The following is a 20,538-nucleotide window of genomic DNA, read 5'->3' as shown; positions in this document are numbered from 1 at the left end:
TTTTATTTATTGTTTTGTATGTAAAGATGTTATTATTCATTGTTTTAAAAAAAATAAATTCAAAGCATTCAGGAGCAAAGCCAGGTCTAGAACATTACCAAAATGTAGACCTGATAGGGTGAAGGCAAATCATTTTTAATAATCTATATATCTAATTAAATACACTGACCAAAACTATTTCAATGTATTCTGGATTAAGACTTTGAATTAATTACTACTCTCAGGCAGTTATTCACAATCTCCCTGGGATGGAATATTCTAGATCTCTGGACAATCTCTTTTAGCTGTTTCACATAACTGTTATATAGTATGTGGGACAAAATGGATTCCTGCAGGATCACACATGCTGATTATTACAGGATCAATAGTCATTCCCCTAGCTCTGCCTTGTATTAATGACTGGGACCACAATAAAGTAGTTACTTTGAGCCCCATCCCAGCTACAATTGAAAGAAAGAACAGCCACATCGATGATGCATGTGGAAACTTGTTTCCAGGTACAATCTCTTTTGGTGCATTTTGGATTAATTGCTTATTACTTTTTTAAAAAATATGCAAAAATTAGCTATAAATGATATATGAATAATGTGGTGTCTAGTCACATCCACCTCATAATGACCCCAGGACCATGATGGGCTCAAGGCAAGAAATGAGCAGAGGTGGTTTGCTGTTGCCTTCCGCTGTCTAGATAGCAGTCCCAGTCTAGAAGCAACACCTGGCCTTTTATCATTTTTATTCCTGGATGCCGTCTTTGTACCATTTTATATATTGGCCACTGAGGAAGGCCCCTAAGGGGCCAAAACACATATATGTATTGTGGTTATTGGAAGCCCATCAAATGTATATGTGAAATTGTATTTTGTTTGCAAATTTTATGCAGTCTGATATTCAGACATAATGTTTTAAATGCATTTTTGTGTGCACTCGTTCTTTGCCATCTAGTCTAGCATCCTGTCTCACACAGTGGACAACCGGTTCCTTTGGAAGGTCAACAGCAGGGCATAGAAGCTGACACCTTTCCCTGAAGTTGCTTCTTACCACTGAGATTCGGAGATTTAGTGCGGAGATTCCCCTCAGTCACCATGACTACTAGTCATTGATAGACTTACTCTCCATAAATCTATCTAATCCCCTTTTCAAGCTGTTTATTCCTGTGGCCATCACTACATCCTTTGGCAGCCAATTACACATTTTAATCACTCTCTGTAAAATAGTATTTCCTTTTGTCCATCCTGAGCTGTATATCAGGGAGCCTGTCCTATTCATATTGTCCCATCAAATCCAAAACACTTCCTACCAGCCTTATTAGGCAGCTGTCAGATAAATGTCTAGCTTAAGTGGCAATTCTTAAAAAGCACATATCCATGCTGATAAGCAATTGTCTTCTTTCCTGTACATGTGCCTTTGGTAATTAACAACAAAATCTAGGAGAGCCCACTTCAAATCAAAATTGCACATTTGCTGTTCCCAAATCAGCAAGCAATGTTAATTGCTGTGCCTCCCAACCTTAATTGACCTGGAGTCCCAAAGCATAATTTTTATTCTGAAAACTAGATTTTTTTAAAATGGGGATCAGTCAGAATCACTCATCCTTTCAAAATTTGATGTGCTAGAATTTTTTTTTAATTTTTATTTTTTAAGAGGCTACTTTTGAAGGGGCTTCAGATATTTGTTCTTTTTATATTTCAACACATTGGTGAACTTTCCCTAAGATCCTCAGTTCTCAGGCTTGTGGAATTTTGTACCCATGGGACTTGCATCCATCTCCTTTGCTATACAGACATCAGGGAAATGGGGAGAAGCACTCTCCTTTCTTTAGCCCACCCCCACCCCGTATCTTGAGTTCCATGGAATTCATTGAAAATCATCAAAACAAAATCTCTGTATTAATGATGAAAGAATCATAATTGAGATGAAGGTCCTCACCTTCTTCCCAAGCAGAATTTTTCCATCCTCTTATCCCTAACAATAACTTATGTGTCTAGAAGTTTGATTAAATTTGCTGGCCTGAAAAGTCATCTGCAAACCTGATTTCTACTTAATAGGTGAAATAGCCTAGGTGAAATAGCCTTGCTGAGAATCTAATGGGAATTTGCAGTGTGGTTAAACCCAGAGGAGGAAATTTTAGTCCAAACTTGCAAGATATCTTGTCTAAAAAGAGGTACCAAATTCCTTTGCATGATACCCACTTTTCACTTCTTTGGGCCATAGCCAATGGTTTCAGTTTTTCATTTAAAGGGTAAATTATTTAAATAAGGTCAGTCCAGAGTAACTATTCATACTCTAATTGAAACATTCTCTTTTCCAGACGTACACTTCACATTCCATTTCCTTGCTGTGAAAACACATGATTTATGCTCATGCAATTGTGTTTAAAGTTCAAATTTTGCAGAAGGGAGGGGGAGTAACCAGAAGCAGTTGGATGGGAAATGGAATGAACAATCTGGATTTGAAGATGAAATTAGCCATGTGCATCCAAAACCAGCTGTTAATTTTAAATGGAGGAAATAGAGCCTCAAACATTCAAAATCCCTCCTCCAGTATTCTGATATCCATCTTTGCACAGTTCTCTTTCAAAACAGCAAAAGCTTACAATTTGAGAAGTTTCCCTCATGATCTTATCAAATGAGCCAAATAAGCTTCTACAAGATACCTTATTGTTTAAACTATATAACACTGGACAGAGAACATCCTTAATGATATGGGTAGAATACTGGTTGTAAAGAAATTCTGGAATTATTTTAATATCACAGTGCTGCTAATAACTTAGAATAATTTAGTTCTTGGATTAAACAGTCTTCTCATAGCATATGGTTTGCATCCATGACTTGATTTAATTACCAATCTCTGTGGAAATTGTGTGTTCCAATAGGCTTACAGTGCAATTCTATACAGAGTTACTTCAGGCTTAAGCCCATTGAATTCTCAGAGAGAAAATAACAAAAGGTTGGGGGATCAAATTCTCAAGCACAGCTAAATTTTGGGGCATATGCTTTAACCTTTATTGGATGGGTAGAATTCCAGTATTAAATTGGACATATTGCCTAAAATCCTATTTCACTTTATAAATTATAAATTAAAAGTTGACTTCAGTATTTTTTCTGTCTGGGAAAAAAATATTAAGGATTTTATATGGGCAAATAAACCACCAAGAGTGACAATCAAGTAACTTAATTGTCTTATTGAAATAGGGAGTCATGGAGTTCCAAATATAAAAATGTACTACAGAGTAGTGAAACTAGCACAGCTGAAGGTATAGAAAAGAATTAGGGTTGCCAGCCCCCGGATCCACTGGTTTTGGGGGCTTCTCCCCACCACAGACCAGCTGACCAGTGGGGGGAAACCCCTCCCCTAAACAATGTCACATGGCAATGTCCCTGATGAGATGATGTCACCCATCATCTGAGGGACACACTGTTTTTTTGGGCAAACTATTACGTGATGATGTTACTTCCAGGTGATGTCATTGTATCAGGGATGTTGTGTGACATCCCCACCCATCCTTAGAACATCTTCCAGATCCCTCTGCTGACCCAGCAAGGAAACCTGGCAACCTTAAAAACAATATTCAATATGGTGATTGGTGATGTAGTTTGTCTGATGCCAATCTGATAAATATTTTTGGAACTTCTTAAAAATCCAAACTTTCTGGCAATAAGTTGTTTAATTTATTAATCAAATGCTAAGAAGTGATATTTCTCTGGATCCAAAGGTGTTTTTGTTAATTTTTCTTAAAGAATACATATCCAGAGATACAGCATTGGTTTTAAATTAACATGTATAAAACATCTGAAATCTCAAAGAATTGACATGATAGGAGACAGGAAGATAATACAAATAACTGATGATGCGGCTCAATGATATAGCATCTGCTGGGAATGCAGGATGCCCCATATTAGCTGATATCTCCAGCTAAAAAGATCAGGATGTAGGTGATATAAAAGACTTCTGCATCAGACCCTGCAGAGTCATTACCAGTCTGAGTAGACAATACTGACTTTGATGGTCTGATTCAGTATAAGGCAGTTTTATAAGGTATTGTTCCTTATATGGATCAAGAGTTGTAGCAGAAATTACTTATAGGAGCAGTTCAAGTATTATCTGCCTAAGGTTCACTCCACAAATAGGCTCATGCAGCACAGAATTGTGGTATCTCCCCTGTTAATGAGGGGAAGGATTATGTAATCTGGTCTTCCAAATATGCTCTCCTAGGAGCATCCAGCCCACACAATATTTTGGATATGCATTAGGAAGAAACATGTATATCTACTCCCTCCACCATAGGCTAATACACCTCTGCTAAGTGAATGTGAGGCATTTTATTTCCATTCCAGTGCACTGTAACTAATCCAGTCAAGGAAAAATTAAGTTTGTTAATGTAATGATTCTTTGACCCATCATCTGATACTGACAGACTGATTCACTGGGGATGCTAAATAGTCAAATTAGATTATGGACCCCAGGGACAATTGGTTTTGAACTCTTCAGCTCAAAGAAAATAATCAAATTAGTTCTCTTAACCATTCACAGCTAATTGTAATCCCTGTCCCTGAAGTTTGAACATTTGCAGAGAGTGGTTTGGATTCAGCCTGCCTTTTCATCAAATCTCACCCAATTCTCTCCCTTCCACAGCATCCGCTCATTTGTATAAGCATATCACGTGATCCCCAGCACAGCCTTCATTTGATGGTCAAAGGGGTCCACTCCTTTCTTTCTCCTCTACACAAATTTCAGTTGGATCCAACACAACTTCTGTCTGTCTGTCCTTTCATTGGATTGTCTGTTGTCCCTTCCTTCCTTCTGGATCAAACCATAATTCCTTTGGAATTTGAAATTACTGAAATATTTAGTCATCAATATTAGGAAATTTCTTATGTACAATAATTTGCCTGTGTTTGCTATTGTTAACTAGTGGAAGAAGGCACTGAAGAACAATTAATATGTTCAACTGTTACATTGATTAAGTTACAGGCTGATGTCACCAGTCTTTGCATTAGGCAAGACAGCAGAGTATTGTGCTGAAGAGCACCTTGATTGGACCAGAATGCTCAGAACATCATTTGTAAAGCTGCCAATACTGATTGGGTCAGTTTGTCTTTGGGCCTTTCTGTTGTACCAGGCTTCACCTTTCTGGGCTTGACCATATTTGGTAATCTAGATATCATTCTTTTTCTGGTTAGAATTTGATCATCAGAATATGTTTTTAATATTACTACTAGCCTTGCCTCCTTTGCCCAGCAGATACTCTGCAGCATTCCTAGACAAGGTCTATCCAGAACTTTCTGACTGAGCTTGGCAGAACAGGTGAGGCTGATCACAGATCAAGGGGTAGAGCCTGATGCTAGCAAAATGGTCGTAGTAACAAATGGAGATCAGGTTTTTCTGTTATACCAGGCTGATAATGCAGCATCCTTCCCAAAGATTTTTGTCAGCATCTATTTGATTGAATCAGTAACAGCAAGAGAAAGCAGTTTTATTTACCTAGACTTTTCGGTGGTTAAGAGACTGGCTTATTGCCACTGTTTCTGCTCCTTGTTTTATTTGTGAATGCATTGTGTGTGTGTGTGATTTTGTGAATATGTTAAAGGCAGAGTAGAAATATTGGAAATAATTTACTGCCTTTATGCATACTAGTGCTTTCCAACAGAGTAATGAGGTTCAAAAGTGGATGGAAATGTATGCATGTGTGCATAGATAACAGACACTAGATTTGAAAAATCTGTAAAGCAGATCTGCTGTTGGGGTTTGACATGAAAAGCTGTTCATATGTTTACTGTGCAGTCCTATGTGGAGTTACTCCATTCTAAGCCAGTTGAAATCATTGGGCTTAAAAGGTGTAACTCTACTTATGTTTGCACCGTTATACACACTATGGTGTTAATGTGGGTTTGTGTGGGATTATATAGCAGACTCATGGGGTTCAATATCATAAGGTACTCTCTGAGAGAATAATCAATAATGCAGCAGCAATTGCTTGCTTTCCCGTGGAAATGTACATACATTTATAAAACTTTGCAATGAACGATTGCTCTGTGTGTGCATGCACGTACACAAAGAGCTTGCATTTAAAAATAGGACTTTAATTTTTTAATTGGCAATTGCTGTATCTGCACATTTGAGCAGAGTGCCAGTGCTATAAAATATTAATGGAAAATTCTATGAAACCCTATAGTGCATGATTGAATGAGGAAAGACAAGGTTGTAAGGTTGATACTGCAGCAGTTCTAGTGATTGCTGGCACTGTGCTGTAATTACAATTTTCTGTATTAGTATCACTTCAGATTTGGTGTCGTATTTAAGACAGATTTATTTTCATCTCCTTTTGCCCCTGAAAACAAAGAGAGAGAATCTCAATCAAGGTTGTTTGTGAAAAAAAATAGACATAAATATTCTCAAGATTTGTGCAGGTTGTGCGCCTACATCTACCTACATCTGTATTATACTATTAATTTATTCAGATTGCTCTTGTACTCATTGTTGGCAATGCTGCTCTCTTTGCAGGGCCAGTAATGTAACTATAGAAGTATGAGATTGCTATCAGTCCATCTGCATAAAGTGGTGGATTTTGCTGGAAATATCCAGTTACTCTTCAGCGATCTGAGCGTGTTTCCTGTAGTGCTTGCAATATCTAGCAGTGTTGCTCTGGGAAAGACAATTGACAAGTTATTCCAGAACTCTTCACAGTTCTTGCTTGTTCCTGGCTTCATCCTAGACATATTTCTGGTGTGTTAAGTTTAATGCTTGTGATTTCTTTTTAACAGTATTAATGGAAGAGACTGATAGTGCTGAAGAGGGAGCTAAGTGCAGCAGTAACCACAGTTCTTTGTGCAAGGTTTTATGCTGTACAGTAAATATGAAACACTCCACAGTTCAGACCTCTGCTGTTCTTGATGTTTCTGGAGTCATACATGCAAACCCTGGACATCCAATGTCTCCCCCCATCCAATGTCTCCCCCCCAAAAGAAAGGTCTGTATAAACTATCCCATGGCTTATTGTCTGGGTTAATTAATCGTTGATGCACAAACTGTGTAGGATAAATTCACAAACTGGGTAGGATAGATTCAGGTGGGTACCTGTGTTAGTTTGAAGCAGCAGAACAAAGTTTGAGTGCCATGGCACCTTTAAGACCAACTCCTCACACACAATAATATAACATCTAATTTGAACATGGACACTGGTACAAGAGTTTGCAATAAATCCAGATGCCAACTTTGATGCCACTTACACCCAGACAACACAATCACTGTACTTAGCAACATCAACTACACCGTCTCATGCTCATTCACTTGCTCATCTTCTAATGTTATTCAGTGCCAACAGTGCCCTTCAGTTCTCTACATCCAGTAAGCAGATCAGACCCTATGCCAAAGGATAAATGGGCACAAATCTGACAAGAATGTCAAAATTAAAAAATCTGTAGGAGAACAATATAACCTTCCAGGACATTCAATGGATGATCTCAAAGTAGCTGTTTTATTGCAAAGGTACTTCAGGAGCAGACTAGAAAGGGAAATTGCTGAATTGCAAGTTATTATAACACTCAGAACAATGGAATCCCCAGGATTTATCAGGGATATTAGACTCATTTTCCCATGAGTTGAGTCTAGGTACCCCTGATCATCATATTCATGGTCAGATGATTACTGCTGGGAACTGTGTTTCTTAAATATCACAGGGGGTCAATTCAGATCAGGCCAGGGAAGGAGGTCCTGCAACTTTCTGCCCTGTGCTGTTTTCCCAACCCAGCATGGGTCCCTGTTTTTTTTGGAGGGGGGAACAGTGCGGTGGCTGAAACCTCTTATCATCCCATGCTATAAACCTGATCTGGATTGGGTCTCTGTGGTGGATGGGAACTTAGTTCCTAGCAGCTGTCATCTGACTGTAAAAGTATGACAGTCAGATTGGAAAACCTACAGCCAACTCAGGAAAAAATGTGATATCTAGTTTGGCCTTCAGAAACCTCTATAGAAGGCAGCAGGAAGAGGCCATTAACTGGTCAATAGTTCCTACATTGTTGCTTGAAGTTGCTCTAGTTTTTTACTCTTGTCTCCTTTTCATTTCTCTGCTTTGACTCTCCCCGAATCTTGTTGTTGTTGCTCTCATTTCCCTGCCCATTTGCCTGAGTATTTTTCCCTAACAAACTTGGAGCCCATATCCCAGTTTCATTTAAGTACAAAACTAAGTACAAGATTGGTTCCATAGAGAATAAGCTGTGGCAGATGCAAGTGCTTGGAGACTGGCAGGATGCTTGCTGATTATGAGCTCAGTCACTGTTGGATTAGGGTCAATGGGGTGATGGTAACCTCTAAACAAATATGAAAAATAAGGCTTTCTCAGTTCAGCTTTTCTTACTGGGCCCCACATGCCTGAAGGAAGAGCAGAAGGGAAATTGTTGATTTTCCGGCATTGCTGGTATTACTGCCTCAGACAAAGTCAAAAGAAAGGTCTGTATGTATTTGCTCCAATGACACAAATACAGCTATAGAGTGTAGGGGAGGGGAATTTCTTTTTTTTTCAGGTTGTCTGTGTGTTATGACTTGTGCCCTTTGAGGAGTAGAAATTCTTCTTGTTGTTGTTGTTGTTTTGAAAAAAAGCCAACTTTAAATCGGGTGGATCTGGCCAATTACCACCCAGTTTTGAATCTATCATTTCTGGACTAGGTAATTGAGAGTGTGGTGGCTGAGCTGCTCCAGAGTTTCCTGGAAGACACAGTGGCCCTAGACCCATTCCAGTCTAGTTTCCGCCCTGGGATGGAGACGGTTCTGGTCACCCTCACAGACAATCTCCATAGACAGTTGGATCGAGGCAGGTTGGCACTGCTGTTGTTTCTTGATCTGACAGTGGTGTTTGACATAGTTGACTATATCCTGTTGGCCCACCGGCTCACTGACAGGACTCTGTGGAGGAGCCTTGCAGTGGCTTACTTCATTCCTCCAGGGTGGGGGACAGAGAGCGGTGTTAGGAGAGAGGGTGTTGCCCCACCACCTATTGGTATGCAGAGTCCCCCAAGGGACAGTCTTTTTTCTTATGCTGTTAACATTTATGTGTGCCCTCTCATCCAGCTGTTGTGGAGTAATCGTTGGCCCAATGGCCATCGTCAACTAGGGCCTTTCTTGGCCCTGGTCCTGTCCTGGTGGAACTCTCTGCCTAGTAACATCTGCACTCTGTGGGACCTTGCTCAGTTCTGCAGAGCTTGTAAGATGGGGGTGTTCTGCCAACAGTTAAGGGCAGCAACAGTTCTTTACCATGCTTCCACCTGACCTACCAATCCCAGTATGTGTTCCATCTGTGGAGAAAGTATATATATATGCCATCGATTTCTAGAGGAACTATACTGTTTTTATCTGTTTTAACAAATTAGTATCTTCTATTTATTGATTTTAATTATGTTTAATTATGTTGTACACTGCTGTGAGTCCTCCAGGGGAGGGTTGTTTGTTTATTATTATTATTGTTGTTGTTAATGTTATGGAAACTTGTGGGACCTCAGAGGCCATGAGGTCAAGCAGCAGTCCCCCAGCACCATCTTCTGAAACTTACATCACAGGTGGGACCAAAACCACTGTAAAATAGTGACTCCCAGTCCAAACTGCAAGGGGTGGTCTAGAAAGATATCATGATTGATGGTATCAGAACCCACGGGTCCAGGAGAATCAACAGGCTTGCACTCCCACTGTTGATCTTCTGGTGCAAGGCATGTACTAGGGCAAGCAAGGCTGTTTGAGTCCCCTGACTAGGCTTGACGCAAGACTGGAAAGGACCCAGTCTGGCTTCAGAAAGGAGAGTTGCTGCCTGCTCCTCGTTTTCTGTCTCCCCCTCAGCATTAAATGAAGGAAATAAGATTTTTTTTTTCATTTGTAGCCTGACTCACATGGTATTTCTACAAGAACTGTGTGAAGAATTTCATTATCTCTGACATGCCTCTGCGTTTATTTTCATTCCCAAAGTATGTTGAACAATGGAATATATACTAAGGTTACTGCCTTAGTTGATATTACATTACAGCTACTCTTTGGAAGGTGGTTTATATGGGAATGGGCAAAGAAGGTTCACGGGTGGGTCTTTCTGATATTCTCCAAGTATAAAAAAATAGCTTCTTTGTTCAGGGAGGTAAAGGGTTAGTAAAACCAGATATACTAATTCCATCTGGCAGCATACACATATCATTTGACAAGTAATAAAGGTTTAGAAACCAATGCTACAACAAGACAGACAGGGCCACTTTAGATACTATACTTTTCCTACCAAGAAAGGACTTCCATTTAATATGGGCATGCCTTATTATAATGTGTACATGTCTCCATGCTGAGACAGTGTGGGTGTTTACTTGATACCCTGGAGGAGCCATTCACAGGTGCACCATCAACTCTGGGCTTTATGGGACCTGAGCCTTTGTATATACAAATTGCAGAAGCTTATTTGGCTCATTTGGTGGAACCTCATGAGGGAAACCTCTCCAGGCTAAACATCCCCAGCTCCTTCAACCTTTCTTCACAGGAATTAGTCTCCAGACCCCTTACCATCTTTGTTGCCCTCCTCTGGACCCATTCTAGCTTGTCTATATCTTTCTTAAATTGTGGTGCCCAAAACTGAACACAGTACTCCAGGTGAGGTCTTATCAGAGCAGAGTAAAGCGATACCATCACTTCACATGATCTGGACACTATACTTCTGTTGATACAGCCCCAAACTGCATTTGCCTTTTTAGCCACGACATCACACTGTTGACTCATATTCAGCATATGGTCCACTAAGACCCCTAGATCCTTTTCGCACATACTACTGCTAAGACAAGTCTCCTCCATCCTATAGTCATGCATTGGATTTTTCCTACCTAAATGTAGAACTTTACATTTATCCCTGCTAAAATTCATTTTATTGGCTTTAGCCCAGTTTTCCATCCTGTCAAAGTCATCCTGTATCCTTTGTCTGTCTTCTACCGTATTTGCAACTCCTCCAATTTAGTATCAGCTGCAAATTCAATAAGCATTCCCTGTATTCCTTCATCCAAATTATTTGTAAAGATGTTGAACAAAACAGGTCCCAGGACAGATCCTTGAGGCACTTCACTTGTCACTCCTCTCCAAGTGGATGAGGAAGCATTCACAAGCACTCTTTGGGTGCGATCTGTCAACCAGTTACAGATTCACCTAACAGTAACAGGATCCAAACCACATTTTACCAACTTGTCAACAAGGATAGTATGTGGAACCTTATCAAAACCCTTACTGAAATCAAGATAAACGATGTTTACAGCATTCTTCTGATCCAGCAAAGTAGTCACTTTCTCAAAAAAGGAGATCAGGTTAGTCTGACATCACTTGTTCTTCAGAAACCCATGCTGGCTCTTAGTAATCACATCCATTCTTTCTAAATGTTCCAGGACCAACTGTTTGATTATTTTCTAAAACTTTTCCAGGTATAGATGTCAAGCTGATGGGTCGGTAATTACCCGACTCCTCCTTTTTCCCCTTCTTGAAGATGGGGACAACACTCGCCCGCCTCCAATCTTCCAGCACCTCTCCTCTTTTCCAAGAATTCTCAAAAATAATAGCCAGAGGCTCAGAAATTGCATCCACAAGCTCTTTTAGAACCCTTGGATGCAATTCATCTGGCCCTGAAGACAGTTTAATTTAAAGAAACTGGGTGTTTACGTACTTACCCCTATGCTGATCCAAGGCTGGAACTTCATACCCTCTTTATACTTCCTGTTTTTGCCATGTTGAGCACCGTTTCCCTCAGAAGAGAAGACTGAGGAAAAGTAGGAATTGAGCAGTTCTGCCCTCTCTTCATTACCTGTTACAATTTCACTTTCTTGCCCTCACAATGGGCCTTCCATGCGTTTGCTCTTTTTCTTACTCTGAACATAAGAAGAGAACCCTTTTTTGTTGTTTTTAGCACCTTTGGCCTGCCTAAGCTCATACTGAGCTTTAGCTTTCCTAACTTTTTCTCTACAAACACTCGTGATTTGTTTATATTCATCCTTGGTTATAAGGCCCTCCTTCCAATTCCTAAAGGAGTCTTTTTTATTTCTTAAGTCTTTAGAGAGCTGTTTATGGAGCCACCTTGGCTTCTTTAGGATTCTTCCATTTTTTCTTCTCATAGGAATCATCTGTGATTGCACTTTCAGAATTTTGCTTTTAAGAAATTCCCACCCCTCTTGAACTCCCTTCTTCCTAAGTATTTCTGACCATGGGATTTTACCAGCATAGTTCTAAGTTTGTCAAAGTTTGCCTTTCTAAAGTCCAACTTATAAGTCTGAATACATATAGCTTTTCCCTTCCCTAAGACTGTAAATTCCAAAATCACATGGTCACTACTGCCCAGGGTGTCCACTATTTCCTCTTCTTCAATCAATTCTTCCTTGTTGGTGAAAATCAAGTCCAAGATAGCAGATCCCCTTGTTTCCTTCTTCACTTTCTGGAAAAAGAAGTTGTCAGCAAGACAAATCTGGAATCTATTTGCCCTTTTGTTTTTAGCAGAGTTGGACTTCCAACACATGTCCCGGTAGTTAAAATCTTCCATGATCACTGTGTCCCTTCTCTTGGAGAAATGTGCATATTTCCTCACAAGCACTGTTCCCTCTAAGCTGCAGAGTCTTGTTAGCAAAAATTCTACTTCGTGAGCTACTGGCATGAAAGCTGTGAGCTACTGCATAAATTAATGTGCTCTGTGGCCATTTTTCCTGAGCTAAGACAAAAATGCGTGAGCTGGAGGCTAAAAATCTGTGAGCTAGCTCACGCCAACTCAGCTTAGAGGGAACACTGCTCACAAGTATATACCTCCTTCACATATACTGCTACACCTCCGCCCTTTCTCATTTGTCAGTCCCTTTTATAAATAAGTTGTACCCCTGAATCCTAATATTCCAGTTCTGAGTGGCATCCCAACAAGTTTCTGTGAGGCCTATTATGTCATAGTCTCCTGCTTGTTTCCCAAGCTACCAATTCTGAAGAGCACATGCTATCTTCTTGGCACTGGAGGTAGGTTAGATGGAAAAACCTGACCTACAGTATATGGCTTTATCCCAGATCTTATATACTTAATTGCTTGGCCTTGGTGAGTGGGCTCTGTGATAGTGGAGTCAAATTAAATTGTCTTTATTTGCTAGCTTCATTGAGCAGCTGCAGCCAATACTATTGAATGACATTTGAGCAGTTTGAACATCCCATTCTAATATCTGGAATTTTGGAAAAGCTTCTGTGACATGCCTCTCAGATCATGGGATTGTTTGGACAGCAAAATGTCTTGTGTGAGCCCTGACCTTCCAAACACTAATCAACTGTTGATGAGTTCCAATGCCTGTACAGTCAGGAAAGATAAATCATTAATCATTAAACCTAGAGAACATTTACTGCAGCTCCTTATAGAGATGTCTTCTCCTGAGTGTTAGATTATTATTGAAGTAAAGGTAAAAGTAGTCCCCTGTGCAAGTACCAAGTTGTTACCAACCCATGGGGTGTTGTCTCATCCTGACATTTTCTTGGCAGACTTTCTATGGGATGGTTTGCCATTGCCTTCCCCAGTCATCTACACTTTATCCCCAGCAAGCTGGGTAGTCATTTTACTGACCTCAGAAGGATGGAAGGCTGAGTCAACCTGGAGCCAGCTACCTGAACCTAGCTTCCGCTGGGATCGAACTCAGGTCGTGAGCAGAGCTTGGACTGCAGTACTGTGGCTTATTACTCTGCGCCATGAGGCCCAACTGCAAAAGGAACTAACTTTTGTTCAAATGAACACTCAGGAATTTTACAAATATGAAGAATGAAGAATTTAGTAGGTGATGAATAATTGTTCATATTTTTTCAATTCAAAAAGCTTACGTGGAACAATTTTTACATTTATATGAAGATATGCAAAAATTAACAGTTATTTCAGTAATTCTCTAGGAAAAATGTATGGTGCCTTTCATCACTCCCTCTTCCAATTCACCTAGTCAACTTATTGGTAAATAAAGTTTACAATCTAAGATGCAAGTAAATTAATTGCTGTAACTCAGAATTGCTTCGCAACAAGAGCATAGCTGTCAAATATTTAATGGCATCACATTTTGAATTAGTCCAATAAATTGAAAAACCTATGACTTGTCATCTTTTCTGTTTCATTCTATATGTAATGTTGAGAGATGGCCTTTTCATTAAGGAAGCAGTAAATTAACATTTGGTGGCCTGACAGTTTTCAGTGCACTCAGATGTGATTTCAATATATTACTGATGTGATAAATTAAACACTACCAGGGACAGCTTCAGAATTTGGGAGATCTGAGGCATTAAGTGACCATGATTTCATCCTCCGAATCAGTAAGAGAAAAAAGGGGTTTTGTGGCTTTAGCACTAAGGGGAAGGTCCAAAGTGGACACTAAAGACAAAAGTTGCTTCAAACACCCACAAATAATAGTCAAAGTTTACAGTTTCAGTTGAAATAATACACAAACACCATTCTTCAGAAAGAGTGGAATAAAATTAGCCACAACTTTATTGGTTACAGCTGTAGTAAGCCTTGGCACAGCATGGGGTAAGGATCCAGTTCATTGACTGACCTGCCTGCCAGCCGATGATTTGATGGTCACTTTGGGATGGCAGGGCTTTTTATCCCAATAGGGTGGATGCCCAGAGGTGATCTCCCCTGCCACCTGATCATGAGGTGACATGCCCTGAGGCTGGGTGTATCAGTCGCCACTCAAGCCAAGATATCTTAGGGGGATCCCTACATTCAGGTCCTCCTCTGTAGGCCCCTTTCAGTCTCAGGACCAGCTACTGTGGTGAAGAGGCCATGGTTCAGTGATACAGTAAAACATCTGCTTTGCATGGGGAAAGTCCCAGGCTCAATTCCTGACATCCTGAGCTATCCAGGCTAGCAAAATTGCTCATAAGGTCCCTTTAAATTTTACCTCAGCTTGGTAGGAGTTGTTTTTCCATAACTGGCTTTTGGCATCTAATGTCATGTTTAAATCACCCAGTTGGATGAGATGGAGTGGATCATATAGGCCCCAGGCATGGAATCGGCACCTCACTGGGAGGGAAGTATCAATTCTACATGTCAAGGATTACCTGTATCAGGTGCATGTGTCTGTGCAAATGTGGAGGATGTGAGAGGAGATTATTGTGTGTGGGGGGGGAGAGAATAGAGGTAATTCTCCAAGAGATACTCTACCTCCATGTTACAGAAAATAAAGCAAAATATATTTCAGTCCTCTAGGTAGATGGCTGCCTGTCTTAAATGGTTGTTTTGTTGTGAAGCTTCATTCCAGCATTCTGCTTGAGGAACGTTGTCCTTGAATTTGTTCTTCAGAGTTTTTGCTTTTCTTCACTCTCAAACAAACAACACACACTCTTGCTAATAATATATACATTTTCACTTTTTCTTCTTTCCCATCAGATACTGCTGGTTACAACAATTTCTATGTTTACTGTAAAAGTTCCTGCCAGGCTGTGAAACATGGAAAACTCCGGGTCCGGTGCAAAACATGCAAGCAAGGCACACTGACTTTGGCAAGGGTAGGCAAGTGTTTGATTACTGTAACATAATGTTGACTGGTTTGAACTGGCAAATTGGTAGATAGTATGAAGACTTAAAATGGTGAATTCAGTTGGCTATTAGAACTAAAGGAAATCATAATGATGACCAAGATCTTATAATATGGCAAGCAAAATAATTAGACTAAATGGTCCAGAAGTGTGCTATCCATTCATTTGCTTATGAAAAGAGAAACTCTGAATTGGAACAAGGCTATCAAATGTACAATCATACACTTCCTGCTTCCATGAACAGAAGTTCTAAGGGCAATGCTAGCTGGATTTGGTGAAAAAGCACTGGGACTTGGTAAGTTTTTGGAAAGTTCCTCCTGGGGAAAAAAAGAGAGATCAGAGCAGAGGTGAAAGGGAAAAATACATTCCTACAAAGCAGCTGTTACCACATGTGCTCATTTTCACATGCATTCTTAGATATGTGTGGACTTTCTAATTTGGGTTCAGGACACTCACCCAGAACTGCAACCAATTTAATGAAATTACACTTCACATTTTCACAGTCAGGCTGTTTGACAAACTGAAACTTGCCTATTAGGGAGATCTTTGCCTGGATAGCATGTAAGCAAGCTCAAAGTGCCTCTAATAGGCTACCACTAACCACAAAACAACTAGATATTTTCCAAAACTAGGTATAGAATATATTGATGGAAAGATAAATGTTCAGGAATAGAAAAGGTACTCAAGCATAAGAACATGAGTATGTTGTGTTCAGAATGACATGTTTATAAAGAGTTTCATTAGAAGAGAGAAAATAGAGCCAGGCCTCTGGCTGAGTGAAAATTCTGTGGCAGAGATTGGCAGAGACTGGACATGAGGAGGAGCTGGGGAGACAGGGGTTTCAAGAAGGGGAAAGGAGGCTTTTAAAGAAAACAAGGAATGAACTGAGAAGGAATTTACCTATCCTCAGTCTGCTGAGTGGGTAAAATACCTTGTCTGTTTAGATCAGAGGTGTTGAACTCATTTGTTAAGAGGGCCAGATGATATGACATAAATGTCACTTTGTTGGGCCAGACAATCTGTGCCATATAATATAATGCCAGGTTAAAGACTGTCACCCACACCCCTCCTAAGCACCTAACTAACCACCCTTTGTTCGATATGCAAACCAAGTTTTGCACAGCATAGAGCGCTCAGGGTACAACAACCAAACAAGTTAATGACTGTCTCCTTTCAGAAGCTTACGTTGAGCTGGAGCTTAAAGTGCTGCATTCTGTTGCCCCAGGTGTGGCAGCCAAAGATGGGTGTGCAAGTGACATCAACCAGGGGAACCCACCAAGCCCTGCCTTAAATAAATTGCTATGGTAATCAGGCTTTGGGGTGGGTAGAAGGGTAAGACAGCCACCCAGCCCCACACCTCCCACTGTCAAAACAAGCTTGAACCACAAAGGGAACTGCAGTATTCCGCAGCCCTACAAGCAGTCTTCAGGCATTGCCACTCTCCAAAGATGCCAGCTCCACTTTCATTGCCTTGTGCAGATGTTATTTCCTGCCATCTCTATGGCATTATTAAACCACCCATAATACTACTCCTAATGTGCAAGCACACTGATGCACATCCAGCATCTGCCTCTGCCATGTGCAAACCCAACACACTTTTGTGAGTACTGGCTCTTATCACTAACCTTCACCTTGCCCCTCCTCCATTCAGACTGTTACATAAGGCAGCTTGCAGGTAGGGAGCCTTTAGAGCGTGCACACGTTTCGGCTTTGCTTCTTATTTAATCCTTCCTGTGCTGCTGAGAAAGGGGGGCAGGAGAGGAGCTGCGCACATTTGGGTCAGTGGGGAATCAAACCTGGCTCTCCAGATTAGAGTCTGCCATTCTTAATCACTACATCAAACTGGCTCTGGAAGTCTTCTACCTCATTGGAATGAGTCATTATTACCTGCTCTGAGTTTTAATTTGAGGACAAAGCTGTCAGGAGACAGTTACCTTCCATTGAGGAACATTTTGACATGGGTCATCACTCCCACCTGGTACATCATTTTAAACCAAACCCATAGAGTTCAATTGGACAGCAATTTCATATCGTGGTTTGGATCCACTGGTAAATTTCTGCTGATACAAGTGATCTGTCATTACAGCAGGACTGCTCTGCCCCAGTCTTGCAGTTCAGTCTTACAAGCAGGGCCGGCTCACCCACTAGGCAAACTAGGCAATTGCCTAGGGTGCTGGGAGGGTGGGGGCACCAAATTGAGCTCTCCCCCTTCCCCACACCCAAGCCAAATGCTGAGTTTACCTGCCACACCGTCCTCGCCATGCTGCCGCCTCCTCCTCCTTCCCCCCTTGGGTGAAATGCTTCCCCTCCCTCCCCCCTCCCCTTCTGTGGCGGCACTCTGCCATCCCTCCCATGCGCTCAAAGGAGAGCTAAAATTGGCCTTGCCTGCTTAAACGCAGCCCGGGCCTCATTCAGCAATGAGAAGCCTGGTCTCGTTTAAGCGGGTAGGGCCAATTCTAGCGGCGCTGAATCCTCCTCCTCCCTCCCCCTCCCCTTATGCATTGATGTGCTCCGCTCCTCCTCCTCTGTTCTCAAAGAGCGCTAGAATCTTAAACGCGGCCCAGGCCTCTCATCAGTGAACGTGGCTCCCTTCCTGAGGGAGGAGCAAAGCCTCATTCAGCGATGAGAACGATGAGAGATTGTAGCGGCACTGTTCTGAGTGCATGTGTGGGGGGCAGCAGAGCGTGCTTCCCCAGAAGAGAAGGGAGGAGGGAAGGAGGGGATGGGGGCAGTAGTGGGGTCAGCTGATCGGCGGGGGGGGGCTTTAAAAAGCCCAGGAAGCAAGGCACTTCACTGCTCCTTCCTGGGCATTGTAATGGGGGGGCTGCCCAAGGAGGGGGGGCGGGCAGCGAGTCTGCCTGGAGTGCTGTGTGCCCCAGGGTTGGCCCTCCTTACAATTGTGCATATTTTCCTTACCTCTCTGACATGATAAGGTAGAGATTTTTATAACCCTGAGGACTACCAGTATGGGCAAGCTGATGCAATAAATGGATACTGAGTGACATTTTTAAAATCTGGGCAGTGCATGGGTTTCTGGGTGAAATGGCAGCCTTAGCTAGATTCTCATCATCACTCTCAATAAAGCTTTATATACAACTGTGTCTCATAGGCTGACATTGTTTTTTCCAGCATAAAGAATAATATATTGTTAGAGCATTGCCAACATAAAATTTTGCTGATTGCACTATGAATTAATAGAGCAGGAGTCACTGTGAGGCTCACAACCATAGAAGCTATATTTCAATTCTGTGCATAAGAGTAAAACTGAAAGATGCAGTGTACATTGATTTTCTGTTTCCCTCATAGTTTTCATTGACTGTTTCAACTTTTGTATATGTTTTAGTAATTAGATGTTTCCACAACATCTAATACATCTATGGATTTACTGCAACTCTTATTATTGGTCTGTTGTTCTGCCCAAAACACTCCGTTCAGCAGTTTTAACACTATATTGGTTTGATTTACTTTGAAATTGGCATATGGTTCCCTAATTTTCTATGGGCAGTGAAGCTGGTTGTTCTCAATTTCTACATGCAAATATTTCATCTCGTGAAAGGAATCTCTAATGCATGGTTTGTCTCCTTTGCCACATTATTCTACTGGGTATTAACTTTGAATTGCAATCAGAAGAGCAGGAGAGCATTTCAGACTTTAGTTGGCCATGAGGGGTGGTGGAGGAGATTTCAGGACAGTGAAGATGAAATTTTCAGTAAAGTTCAAAGGCCTCCTCTTGGATTTATTTAAGATGAAATTGGAAAAGGAGTAGTGTTTTTAGGAGTCTTGTGGTTACCCTTTCATACAGCATAATAATCTAAGACATAGGAACTTCTGAAGAATAAATCACATGTGAACTGACATCTGGTTGACATGACACATTTCTGCCCTCTGTGCTACTGATTCCAACTTCCATGCCAAGCACACTTCTGCAGTGTTGGCAATATCTATGAAGTATGTGTTCTCTGAGGCAAATGCCTGGTACTTCTAGTTTGTTTACAAATCAGATTACAAATCTGATACTTATGCATCTAACCATTCATGACAGGCTCCCTTTTAACATGAGTAAGTGATGAGGGCATACAGTTAAGTAATAGTAACAAAAGTACACTGTATGTAACTGCTTAGGCCAGATGTCCATTGTTTTACTTTGTCTTTGATCTAAAGCAGGGGTGTCAAACATGCAGTCTGGGAGCTGAATCAGTCCCCCGGAGGGCTCCTATCAGGCCCTCGAGCAACTGGCTGTCATCTGTTCCTTCTCCCTATAACTTGCTTCCTTCTGCATAACAGTTTGCTTTGCAAGGCTTGCTCAGTTGCACAGGAGCTACAGAGCAAAGTCCCTATTTTTTCCATTGGCTGAGGCTCCTCCCTTGGGGAGGAAGGGGGGGGGAAGAGCTTGTTTTTCCAGGCTTTCTCAATTACACAGCAGAGCTACTGAGCCAAGCTTCTCTTCCTTCTATTGGCTGAGGCTCCTCCCTCGCAGTCCCCTGGGGAAGGAAGGAAAGAGCCAGAGCTTGCTTTGCCCAGTTCCCTGGATCCTATTGAAGAAATACAAAAACACCTTTAAGACCAATGATTGCTAATGTTTTAAGCAAGTTTTAAGGTCTTTTTTAAAAAAAAAAATATTTAATTGTGTTTGTCTGTGTCCTTTATGAAGTTTATATCTCTGCTACCTAATCTTAAATAGGTACATACGGGGCCTGGCCCAATATGACCTTGCCTGACATGGCCCAGCCAACCCAACATGGTCCGGCCCAACAAGGTCTCATTTATGTCATATCCGGCCCTCATAACAAATAAGTTCAACACCCCTGGTCTAAAGCATGAGATGCTTTTGTTCTCTTGATAGGAGGGATGGGGGTTTTCCTGTCAGTTTAGTTGATGGCTTCTTCTAGATTACTGTCCAAGCTTCAGAGATTTAAAGTACATGGCGGCTGGAGTGGGGGTTGGGGGTTGATGTTTGGAGACCTGCCCAAGGGGGAATGGATGGAGTAATGCCAATGCTTTTGTACCAGG

General features: G+C 41.3%; 1 protein-coding gene across 2 annotated transcripts in view; it reads left to right on the top strand.

The window, feature by feature from the left end:
* The window catches only part of PRKN (parkin RBR E3 ubiquitin protein ligase), a 1,449,443-nt gene that overhangs the window by 533,687 nt on the left and 895,218 nt on the right, over positions 1-20,538 (top strand). For both annotated transcript variants that reach the window (XM_060241955.1, XM_060241946.1), the window contains exon 4: positions 15,380-15,498. In XM_060241955.1, the coding sequence (XP_060097938.1) occupies positions 15,380-15,498 (119 nt within the window). The remainder of the gene's footprint in view (positions 1-15,379; positions 15,499-20,538) is intronic.

This window comes from Heteronotia binoei, chromosome 1, assembly GCF_032191835.1.
Source record: "Heteronotia binoei isolate CCM8104 ecotype False Entrance Well chromosome 1, APGP_CSIRO_Hbin_v1, whole genome shotgun sequence".
Lineage (NCBI taxonomy): Eukaryota > Metazoa > Chordata > Lepidosauria > Squamata > Gekkonidae > Heteronotia > Heteronotia binoei.
The sequence above is the reverse complement of the archived record's forward strand: the minus strand, read 5'-3'. Positions and strand labels throughout refer to the sequence as shown.